This window comes from Ammospiza caudacuta, chromosome 2, assembly GCF_027887145.1.
Source record: "Ammospiza caudacuta isolate bAmmCau1 chromosome 2, bAmmCau1.pri, whole genome shotgun sequence".
Taxonomy (NCBI): domain Eukaryota; kingdom Metazoa; phylum Chordata; class Aves; order Passeriformes; family Passerellidae; genus Ammospiza; species Ammospiza caudacuta.
This window is the reverse complement of record NC_080594.1, coordinates 90890792-90903088: the sequence shown is the minus strand read 5'-3', so window position 1 is coordinate 90903088 and position 12297 is coordinate 90890792. Positions and strand designations below refer to the sequence as shown.

Genomic DNA, 12297 nt, shown 5'->3' with positions numbered 1-12297 from the left:
ATTTTAACAGGGAACAGGGCTGGGGCAGAGGGAAGGTGTCTGCAGAAGGAGGTGGGTGAAGGAGGGAGTGGAGAGGGGATTTACAGCACCAAGGTACCACTCCCTGTTGTGCTTCAGCCCACGCTTTAAATTCTTTCAGTGGCACAAAATCAATTTTTTTTTCCCTTTTCCCTAAGGTGAATCATGCTAGGAAAAATTTACTTGTAATAAATAAAATAATAGAATTTGAGCCCTAATGTTTCTGGAGCTGCTGTTGGTGAGCTAATAGCCATGGCCTGTTCATAATGTAATTGCGTAGTTCTCTAATTTACTGCAGGCTTCTTCATTAAGAAAGGAGAAGAAAAATAAGTCCCCAAAGCCAAGTCTGTATAACCATGGCTCAGTAATGAAAGTTTCATTTATTTAAATTTTTCTCTTCACTTAAATGTGGATGGGTGGCTGGAAGGAGGCCAAGTTCAAACTGAGTGTGGCTGGTGCTGTTAATCCCAGCTGAGTCTGTAACTGTTCTGCATTTTGAAACTGTTCTGCATTTTGAAACTGTTCTGAGGGCTCTCTTGCTGATACTCTGCAAGTTAAGGATTCCATCATGTAAATGCCACCATCATTAACACTTCTGTTACTGACCACTTTGGAAGTAGTCATTGAGCAAATGCATTACTTTTGGGCACAGGTGCAAGTCCCTGGGGTGATGCTGGTAATGCTACTGTGAACGGAAACAAGGAACATTAGGCTAATCTCCCTTGCTCAATATGTGTTCATCAGATTAAAGATTTATTTGTCTCCTGGGCACTGAAATTTGTGACTCTTCGAGTCTGTAAAGTCATAGAGCAGCCATAGAAAATGTGTGGTTAAAAAATAATGTAAAAAACCCCCAAACCAGCAAAACAGCTGATTCAAATTAGTGTCCTTTCCCTTCCTAGTCACTATACTAGTTGCTTTTGACCTTATTGTTGAACAAGCAGTTATTGATAATGTTTTCCTTTTAACTTATTTCAAAGTTGCTTGCAGAGTGCTCTGTTCACATAGGCACTGAAGATTGCTGTGCATGGTGCTTTTATTCTGTATCCCTTGCTCTTGGTGAGGCCCACAAGAAAAGTTAACCTCACACTGCATGTCCTGACTTTCGGGATCTTGTGATTCGTTCTTGCTGCTTTTTCTTAAGGGATCTTGAAGCCAGAGCACAGAATGAATTCTTTCGGGCCTTCTTCAGATTGCCCAGGAAGGAGAAGCTGCACGAGGTTGTGGACTGCTCTCTCTGGACGCCCTTCAGTCGCTGTCACACAGCAGGGACAATGTATACTTCAGACAGTTACATCTGTTTTGCCAGTAAAGAAAATGGCTGCTGCACTGTGATCATCCCACTTAGAGAGGTAGAGTTTTTTGTTTGTTTAATTTTGGATCCTTATCTGCCTTTTTCTACCCTAAGCCTCCGCTGCCACTTGACTTAGCTTGACAAAGTGTTGTTTGATGAAAAAGAGCAGAATGTTTGTGTGTATCCTGCCTACAGGATAGTTGTACAGCTTGTTCTGGGACTCCTTAGGGCCTGAGCTCCTAAAAATATGGGTGATTCAAAACTATCCTCAAAGTGAAGTATGGACAGGTAATGTAGCAGGACAGAACACTGCAAAAACAGAGTCTGCTTGGCCCAAGACTTGGACAGGGCTCCTCTCCCAGCTCCACAAACACATACATCCATCTTGATGTTGATGGAGACTGGCTTGGACCTATTCCAGCAATGCAAAAGCATCCTTGCCTGGGATCAGCACAAGTGTTGAGCTTTCCCTCCATAGACAGCCTTTAACAAACCTATGGGTACTTTTCCAGGCTGTAGGGCAGAGAGAAAGAGGGGATGTTATGCATGCAGTGATGCGCCAACAAGTTTCCATGAAATCAATAGATGAGTTTAAATGAGGGAGAGCACAAGGGAAGGTGGTGGGAGTAGAACAGGAGAAGGAAGATGTCAGCTAACACCTGCCTTATCTGCTGTGGATACAAGGCTGTTATGATCTCTTAATTAAATCTTTCCTTTCATCCTGGACTAATAATAGAGTAACATCCAAATCATATCCTAACTGTAGCTACTTACCTTCCACTGTTGCAGAAACAGAAAACAATATGAGAACAGTGTTGTATACATAATGAAAATTAGCAAAATAACTGTTTTTTCCCATCTTCAAAGGTGGGAAAGTAAATTTCCTCCTCCACACCCAGAATTCGATCAAGTTGATCCTTTTATAAATATTTTTTTTAATCATACACTCCTTTCTTATCTTTCCCCTCAGTCTGCTGTTTAGAATTGGGATGCAAAGTAAATTAGGAAAAAAAAAAAAGCATCTGGGATACTTTTTGGCATCTGCTTTGAGCTTCTGGAGAGACCATGAACTTCAGGCAGTTGGATGTGTTTGATCAAAGAAAGCCAATATGAATAACCACATTTAAAGCATGCATATGAAATGCTGTGTTTTGGTACATGTAGAAGATTTGAATATGTTTTTGTGGATGTGGTGCCTAATATGTTTTCTGTAATGTCTCTGGGAAAGGTAATCAGTATAGAGAAGATGGAGGACACAAGCCTTCTCCCTAATCCCATCATTATTAGCATAAGGAGTAAGACAGCTTTTCAGTTCATTGAGCTGAAGGACCGAGATACTTTGGTGGAGAACCTGCTCCAGAGGTTCAAAGAGGTGAACTCCAGCAACACATTGCACTGCAACAACTTGCAAAATAACAATCAGGTACTGAGCTTTTATTTTATTAATAATTTAATATCCATTATTCCAGTGTCCTGCCTTCTTTAGGAGGCCCCCAAATTGATCTTGAGCCAATGCTTATCTGATGCCATCTTTGAAGACCTGGCTGGTGGGATAGAGGACACTCACAGCATAGTTGTGATTGACATGCTGGGGAGAGCAGGGACTGGGATGGGCAGCTGGGTTGCCCTTCACAGAGACCTCCATAGTTTGGGGGAATGGGCTGATAGAGACCTCACGAAGTTCAACAAAGCAAATGTAAAACCTGGCAAAACAAGCCCATGTGACAGGAGAACCAGCTGGTTGGAGAACAGCTGCGTGGGAAAGGAGGAGGAGTCATGAACAAGTTGAGCCTGTAAGTCAGCTGTGTGCTCTTACAATGCTGAGGGACAACCCCATATCAGGTTCTACTAGCAGGATTGTAACCAGCAGGCCATGGGATGTTGCTATTCCCTTTTATTCAGCATTTACGAGCCTGATAAGGAGTACTGTGTCCAGGTTTGACTCTGCTTGATTACATATGAAAAGCATTGATAATTTGGAGTAAGTCTAGTGGAGGGCTATAGGATGGTCAGGGGCTGGAACACATGCTTTATAAGGAGAGGTGGAGGGAGCAGGGCTTCCTCAGCCAAATAGTGGCAAGCTGGAAGATAAAGGCACACTCTCCTTCCATATGCCAGTGGAAAGAGAAGCAGCCACAGCTTCAAGGTTTAGCAAGGAAAAATCTAAACAGATAAAGAGAGATTTCCCCTCATGGTTAGGCAGAACTGGACCAGGCTGCCCAGAGCAGCAGTGCTCTCTGCTTTCTTGGAACTACTCAACTTGACTGGGCACTGACTCCAGCAGCCAGGGCTGAGGGCTCCTGCTTTGAGCAGGGCATTGAAAATGATAGACCTCTCCAACCTAAATTGTTTTGTGATTTTGTCTTTCAAATCATAACAGTAGAAGACTGTTGGGTATCTTGTCATCACGGACACGTAGAATTGGCTAACAACTTTTGTTTTAAAGTAACAACCCTTTTCCTGACATGCAAATGAACGACAATTTGTATAAAGTCTTGAGTAAGACCTTTCTTCCTGAAAGGTGTTAAAGGTTTTGATGCAAAAGGCAAAGGGTAACCCAGATCTGGCTTGAGGAGAGTTGAGGATGTAGTTCTTAGCCTTTTCAGTCATTACCACTTTGATTTGGCATTGCAGAACAGCCTTGCCTTTGGATCCATGTGCACGCTGGGGGATGATGAGCCTGCGTGTCTGGGAACAGAGGCTTCACACGGGAAAGAGAGAAGTGAATGTGAGAAGGAGAACAATTACTTGCTCAATGCAGAAGCACTAAGGTCAGACTTTCATCAGTCAGGAATGCCAGGCCTTGATTTTGGAAAGGTATGTAACATTTGGGGAAAGCTGTAGGAGATTTAGGTTTTGTTTTTAAAAAGCTAGGGTTATATTCAGACAGATGTTTTTAGTAAAATGCATTCTGTATTGGTTGGAGAAGTTAGATACAGGACAACTTTTTTATTTGGTTGGATTTTTTTCTTCTCCCTTCATTTCATTCTGGTAAATATTTCTAATTTTTATCGCTGTGTGGTGAATGAAATATGCAAAGTGGGGAAAGTCAAAGTCCCTAGAGCAGACTTCCCATTTCCATTGGTAGTGGAATTTCTAATATGTGAAATGCTTTTGTTTACCAGTTCTCACATGATGTTTTTTATTTTTAATGTATGTTCTTGTTCCCAGTCTAGGGAGCAAATCAAAGAGAGCCTGTGGGATGACCATTTTGTGGAGTATGGCAGAACCGTGTGCATGTTTCGCACAGAGAAAATCAGAAAACTTGTTGCTATGGGAATTCCCGAGTCCTTAAGAGGCAAACTCTGGCTGCTTTTCTCAGGTGGGCATGCTTAGAAATGTTGGCTGTAGGCATCATCTGATTCTGGAGATGGCAAAACATTTAGGCAAGAAATTTCTCAAGGGCAATTAATGTCCTTTACATGGGACCTGTGATACTGCTTAAGGAAAAGACATTATCTGAACTGAACTAATAAATGCAAGGAAGTACCTGGGTAGATGTGTAAAAGTTTTACCTCAGGATGATATCATATGACATACAGAAGAATCAAAATAACATCTTTGTAATCTATGTAATTTAAAATTAGCATCATGTTTTCATAAAACAATGTTAATCTTCAAGCAGCAATTAGATTGTAGCATAAATACTGGGTTAGCTCTAGACAAATCAGATTATTGCAAAATAATGACAGTCTCAAAGTTGGCAGACCTGCTCCTGCTTCTTGTTGAATGCTGGCAGGGCTTACAGAAACTGGAGATGGAAAAAACAGCTCATTTCATTGACAGATATGGCAGAGCCAGAATGGGCCTACAGTGTGATCTCAAGTTTAGTCCTTAATCCAATATATGGCATACTCAGGCATTTGTAAATGTGGAGCTTTTCCTCCTTGAAGGATATGAGCAGTGCTGAGTACATTTCTCCCAGTAACATGTGAGGGTGGTGAGACACTTGGAAGGAGTTTCCTAGAGAATCTGTGGATGCCCCATCCCTGGAAGTGTTCAAGGCCAGGCTGGATGAGGCTTTGAGCAGCCTGGTCTGGTGAAAGGTGTCCCTGCCCACAGCAGGGGGGTTGGAATGAGATGATCTTTAACCAATACTCTCAGCCCAAACCAATACTTCCTGCTGGAGACATCTTTTGCTCAGTCAGGGTGTTCTGAATGATGTTGTGTCATGTGAGCTTTGCTAATACTTAATTTTTAAGACGTATGTTCTGCTAGGGCTTTGTCTTTTAGGCCTGGATATTCGCAGATCTTGGGGAAAGCCACCTTGCTTATACCCTTTTGAGCAGTAATTCCCACAACACTTGGGAGTGGATAAGGACGATGCTGAACCCATCTTCCTCTTTCTCCCTTCCTGCTGGCTGCAGACGCGCAGACGGATCTCGCCTCGCACCCTGGCTACTACGTGCACTTGGTGGAGGCCTCCATGGGCAGGTGCTGCATGGCCAGGGAGGAGATCGAGCGCGACCTGCACCGCTCGCTGCCCGAGCACCCGGCCTTCCAGAGCGAGACTGGGATAGCCGCCCTCCGGAGGGTGCTCACCGCCTACGCGCACAGGAACCCCAAAATAGGATACTGCCAGGTGGGGCATGCCCGAGGGATTGTGCTCCCTGCTGCTTCCTCCCCTTCTGGTGCTCTCTCAAGAGTGCTTTTGGTGGTGCTTTTTATAAATAAAGACCTTTTAGTTGGAAAAGTAGATATTTAAATGTTATTTTTAGATATTTAAATGTCATTTTTCCTTGGAAAACAACTACATAGTCTCACCAAAAGGCTCTGTTCTACCAACGATATTCCTTCAGCATTTTGCAAACTGATTTATAGTTACAGGAAGGGAAAAAATTGTTTCTGATGCTTCTGTTTGTTGAAAAGGGCATTTATTGGACAATACTTGGCAGCAATGCAGGGTGAATTGGCCTGCACAGATGAGATTTTATGTAGTGCGCTGGGGCACAGGCTTAATGAACCTTTCTGCCACTTTATTCCAAAACTGATGATAAATTATGAAAGTCATTGATCTAGCTGGTCAGCTCCCTGAATTCTGATTAACATCAGAGTGGTCCTGATACTGGAATAAGGGGCAGTGAAAGCAGCTCCAAAACATCTTGCACTATCAGTTACCCGCTTTGTACCTTGGCAAATCCAGAACTGTGCTTTTCTCCATTGTTTCCTATTGCTCTTACGAATAAGCTTGGAAAACTTGCTGTGCCTGTGGGTTGCAATTATGTATTTGTTGTGTATTCTCTCTTTTTCTTGCTTTTTTTTTTCCTTAGTTCTTTACATCCTGTTACGCTACTTTTCTTTCTATAAAAATAGCCACAGTTGAGCTCTTGTCAGTAGGATTTGCTGTCACTAACAAATCCCATTTTCTTCTTTGCCCTTGTAAGTCTATGAACATTTTGACCTCCGTGTTGCTCCTGTATGCCAAAGAGGAAGAAGCCTTTTGGCTGCTGGTTGCTGTGTGTGAGCGGATGCTGCCGGATTACTTCAACCACCGAGTGATAGGTGAGCCTGTGTTCCCTGTCCTGCAGGCTGGGAAGGGGCAGCCATGTGGCACAGGGCTGGGGAAATGCTCAGGGTCAGCTGGGGCCCAGACCCCATGGATGAGGTGCTCCTTCTACCTGTGTGCTGTGCAGGGACAGCAGCAGTGGCTGCTCAGATTCCAGCCAGGGCTGGTTTGGTCTGAAGGGTTTGAGCTGCACGATCTGTAAATGCTCAATTTCACAGTTGTTTTTTTTTATTTCCTGTTGGTTAGAAGGTGGGGACACTTTTGGCTGTTACATAAATAGAAGAGCTTGTGGGTCTTGGCTAGGGGTATGCAGTGTTAGAGACTCAGACTGTTTAAGATGAACATAGGAAAGATCTGCTTTGTGATCTAGACTCTCTGAATTGCCTGGCTGCTGGAGCAGTGCAGGCTTGCATCTGCACTAGCCCTTTGTAATGAGAGCTGGTACAAGTCCCTGTGCCATGCACTGTGTGTGCTGTGTAGTGCTGTATAGTGCTCCTGCATAGTGCCATTATTTTAATGATCATTGTGCAGACTGCCTAATGCACTGAAAGAGAGGGGCTAAGCAGCATATGTTCTTTGCAGTCACTTCCTTCCCTTACAGAAATGTTTGGTAGCTTTTCCCTTTTTATTGCTAACCTTAGTCTGTAGCTGCAGCATCTGCTGTTACACCCTTGCTGTGGCAGGAGAGGGACCAGGGTCATGTGTGACAAAGTGAGATAGGAGCAAGTCCCTGGCAGTAGAGGTTCTGGGAGCTAGGAATGTTCTGGGCACTCTTGTGCTGCCTGTGGAGTGGAAGAGACACTTGAGAAGATTTCCAGTCTTTTCCTTGAAGGATGGGGTTGTCATATCTCCCTCTAGACACTGTGTCACTGCTCAGTTTCTGTCTTGTCACTGAACTGGCAAGAAGGTAAGTTAAAGCTGAGTTACTCCAAAGTTTAGCTGGATGCTTAGAATGTTTTGTGGTGCTTTGAATGCCATTGGTATTTTCTGAGCATTGTAACTGTCCCACTTGTCAGAATTTTTCTTGTCTCCAGACATGACTTTAAACTCCTATTTTGATTACTGACTTCCATGTTTGTCTGTCTCCTTCCCTGATTAAAGGAGAGAAACACAGCTCTGTCAGTACTCAAGCATTTCTAGATATCAGCAGTGTGCTTTGGATTACTCATAACTTTTTGATGCTTGCTGGATTATTGTCCTTAAGTGGCATTCTCTGCTACTCATCTGAGTTGTCTCACCTGGCCAGCCAAATCCCTGCCTTGAGTTGTTCTTGATTTGTGCTTTGTATCTTGCCTGTCACTTGCCATGGCTACAGCCTACATTGTGTAAGTGCTGAAAGTTTTGGTTGTCCTGTCTCTCTGTTTTCTGGCCCTCTTTATCCCAAGGAAGAAGTGCTGTGTCTCTCTGCTGCCATAGCTCATAGTTCACAGTGTGAAGAGCCAGGAATTCAGTTTGGAAGCTGCCCTGCTCTCCCTGGCTGAGTGGCACTGGTGCAGTTTTGCAGCATAGTTCCTTCACTGAGCACAATTTCTGCAGCTCTGCTTTACCCTAGAACTTAACGTGCCCAAATTTGTGCTACTGGTTTTCTCCACGCTGCCCCTCCTCTGGTTCCTGTTGCTTGAGTTAGTGTTCTTGGCTCTGCATTTCAGTCGACCTTCTTTTTGATTTGCAACCAGCTCTTGTCTAAACTTTGTATTGTTTCTTCCTGCATAACACTTCCAAGATCAACCTTTTCCTCTTTGTGCACCCTGCCAATACTGTTTGTCCAAATTTTGATCTCTCAATAACTTTGGTGATCTCTGACCTTGCTACTTGTCACTGTGCTTTTCCTCTGCAGTGTCAGCCTGTAATCTCTGCACTCCAAACAGCTACCAAATTAATGACCTTGGTTATACAGGCCTTCTTAGCTTCCTTTTGTCTCAGACCTTTTCTTTATAACTTTCAAAATCTTCTATTTATTTATATGTGTGTTTAGTTAGTTAGAATTTTTGCTTTCAAAACGTAGGTCCTACTCAGCCTTCTTACTTTTATCTCCCTCCTTCAGCCTTGCCAGCTCTGACACCTTTCATAAGCTTTTTCATTATTTCACTGCTTGCAAATGGGAAAAGCCTGCAGGCAGGGCTCCTTCTCCAGGAATTCCCTCCGTCCTTCTTGTCTCTGCAATGCATAGAGGAAATTATAGGCAGATAGGTGCAAGATACAAACAGGTTGTGTATGGGTTAAGAGTGGTGGCAAGGGTCAGGCATATCCTGTTCTCAATTACCATGACTTTTTCATCTCCTGCATAAACCAGCAGGGCATCTTACCCCACTTTACCTGTTAGACTGTCATCAACTTGACACTGTATTTCTTGAACCACTGAAAACGTTATTTCATTTCTCTGATTTTCCTTTTCAGTCCTGAATATGTCATTTATCTTGCATCTAAGGTCATCATTTTTCAAATGCATGCCCTGGTATTTTCCTACCTCATTATGGTCTCATGCTGTAATACAGATTCATTTGTTCAGATTTCATGAAAAATGAAAACATATGAAAAAATAGAAAAGTCCATTTTAATACAACTGTTTCACTTTCATCTACAGTGGCAGCACTTTTTATAAGAAGGTCTGTGAAACATCTGGGCAGTGTTGCATGTTCCTTTTAAAGCTCTGGTTTTGCTCGTGCTGTCTCTAAGTCTGGAATGATCTATTTATATATGTCTTGCCTATCTGTCTCTGGCTTCCTTCAAATACCTCTAAATCCAGCTCTGTTTTTTGGGTCTTTGTTAACTATGGCTATTAAATTGTTTGCATTAAGCTTATTAAAAAACCCAAACAAAAATTGCCCTCTGTTGAGTAACTCCAGTCTGTTTTTCTCCTTTTCTTCAAACTTATGGGAAGCTTTTTCTTCAAAACATCATGCTTGATGTGTTTCTTAGAAGCTTTTTGGATGACCATGGGCTTTTATTTTTGATTTGTGGTGCTGTAATGTTTGTTCAGTCACCAGCAGAAGCTCTTTTGGCCTGATGTGAAAGGTTCTAAGACAGAGAAATGTCTTAGCTATTTTTTTCCCTATGAATTGGATGCAAAGCCAAAAGATGCTGGCTCTCTGCCACAAATTGTTCAGGTTATATTCTGCTTTTGAGCAAGAGAAGTTTTGAGTGCTAGGGATATATATGTTTCAGCAATTAAAATTGTGTCCTAATATTAGCAGAATATGGACTGTAAGAAAGAAATTAAATAACTTGAAAAGAAAGACAAAATAATTGAAAATCTAACTCCATTTTGTATTCAGGAGTATTTTTAACTTGCAGTATCTTTGGTCAAAGCACTGATGTGGCAAATTTGGTTTGTAGACACAGTCTACTTCATTGAGAAGAAACGACATTGATTCTGTAACAGCTGCTGACAAAGCAGAACTGAACTAGTAGCTAAACCAGAGCCCAGATCTGCTCCTTTGGAAAAACTGGTTGGGACAGTTAGGAAATCTTTTATCTGGGCATTGCAGAAATCTTTTGTTCTTTATGTGTAGATACATATGCTTGTAAGTATATATTTGTATGTGTGCGTGTACTTTCCTGTAAATACTATTCTTCCTGCCTGGTGTGTGTAGGTATATCTGGACTTCCATCCTACATTTTCTCATTTAGAGCAAAACCTTTCCTGCCCACTTCCTTGAGTACATACATCAGAGAGGAATGTGTACTGTCTTATTTTCACTGCATACATCCCAAGTGGAGCAATAAAATGCTTTAAGATTGCTTTTGCTAGCACTTAATTATTATGTGCTTTTGTAGCCAAGACCAACAGCTGCTGCTATTGCTGTTTCATTGCACCCTAAAGGCACTTAGGAGAATTAACACACTTTTTGCAGAAAGTTGTACAGTAAGGTTTATGGACACAAGGGTTGGGCAGCAGGAGGATAATGGCATTTTTCATTGTAGATGTGTGGGTACCTTTCATGTTTAAATTTTAAGAAAGTCTTGCAGTTTACAGTTGACAGCAGTGATTAACTTAAAAATAATTTTTTCCTGTGTCAGTCCTGGCTAATGCTGTTCCTTTATAACTTGTAGGTGCTCAGGTAGACCAGTCAGTGTTTGAAGAGCTTATAAAAGAGCAACTTCCAGAGCTGGCTGAACATATGAAGGATCTGACAGCCCTAGCTTCCATCTCTCTTTCCTGGTTCCTTACCCTTTTCCTCAGCATCATGCCCCTGGAAAGTGCTGTGAATGTTGTGGACTGCTTCTTCTATGATGGCATCAAAGCCATTTTCCAGCTGGGCTTGGCCATACTGGAAGCCAACGCTGTGGATCTGTGTAACAGCAAGGATGATGGGCAGGCCCTGATGATCCTGAGCAGGTATGGCCACACAGGAGTGCTCCTTTCACCTCAGGCCCTTCTGCCCTAAAACAAAGGCATTGCTCAGTAGGCACCAGGGCCCTTCTGTGTCACCCTGCTGCTGCTGCTGCTGTCGCAGTGTCTGCCTCAAACAATGGCTTTGCACGTTGGACGAGATGTCCTGTGAAATTTCCTGGCACTCCGAGAGCTGCATCGCCTGCGTCAGCGTGCAATATTTACTGCTGCTCTCCGTGCCTTCCCTGGACTGACAGGCTTCCTGCTCCAGACTTCAAGGAGACAGGAGTTTTCTTCCTTGGGCAGCATTTAGTCATTTAGCTGGCTTACTGTTCCTCAGATGAGTAATCACAAGGGCATTTTTGAAAAGTCTAGCTTGCCCAAAACTCAATTTATTTCTAACTCTGAGCCATAAGGCCTACTGCATGTTTGAATTGAGAAGAGCACAGTGCAATGTGATCTGTGTTCTTATACATTTCCTCTCTTCAGGTTTTTAGAGCATGTCAAAAACGAGGAAAGCCCTCTGCCACCTATTGGTAATCACCATGCATTCTTCAGTGATGACCAGGAACCCTCTCCAGTGACTGAAATAGCAAACCTGATTCATGACTCCTATGAGGTAAAAGAATTCTTTGTATCTTCTAGTCAGTAAAGTTAGAATTTTAAAGAAGAAGGTTTGATTCACTTTAGATGCTTTGAAAGTTAATACACATCTTTACAGATTCCATGACTGAAGTGCTCTCATGCACAAGACTAGGTGTAGTGTGGGTACCTAGATGAAATATAGACTGTGTGTGCTTTTTCTTCAAGGTCTCACTGCACTTAATTATAAGTGTATTTCCAATTAATACAGAAAATAATAAAAATACAGGAAAAAATAATAAAACACAACACAAATAATAAACTTCTGTTCCTGTCTTACAGAAATTTGGAGACCACTCTGTGGAACAGATAGAGCACATGCGCTACAAACACCGCATCCGTGTCCTGCAGAGCCACGAAGATACCACCAAGCAGAACGTGGTGAGCAGGCTGTTGCTCTGACTGAGGTGGCTCAGCACTGCCTCTGGAGACACAGGTTTAGTTTATAAAAAGGGGCCACCAGGTCTTGAAAGATCATTGCTGACTCTGCAAAAAGCTCTGTCC

General features: G+C 42.7%; 1 protein-coding gene across 1 annotated transcript in view; it reads left to right on the top strand.

Moving 5' to 3' along the window:
* The window catches only part of TBC1D8 (TBC1 domain family member 8), a 48867-nt gene that overhangs the window by 29875 nt on the left and 6695 nt on the right, over positions 1-12297 (top strand). The window contains exons 6-14 of the mRNA XM_058824177.1: positions 1163-1370; positions 2541-2735; positions 3947-4129; positions 4484-4634; positions 5680-5894; positions 6697-6814; positions 10872-11157; positions 11641-11770; positions 12076-12174. Of these exons, the coding sequence (XP_058680160.1) occupies positions 1163-1370; positions 2541-2735; positions 3947-4129; positions 4484-4634; positions 5680-5894; positions 6697-6814; positions 10872-11157; positions 11641-11770; positions 12076-12174 (1585 nt within the window). The remainder of the gene's footprint in view (positions 1-1162; positions 1371-2540; positions 2736-3946; positions 4130-4483; positions 4635-5679; positions 5895-6696; positions 6815-10871; positions 11158-11640; positions 11771-12075; positions 12175-12297) is intronic.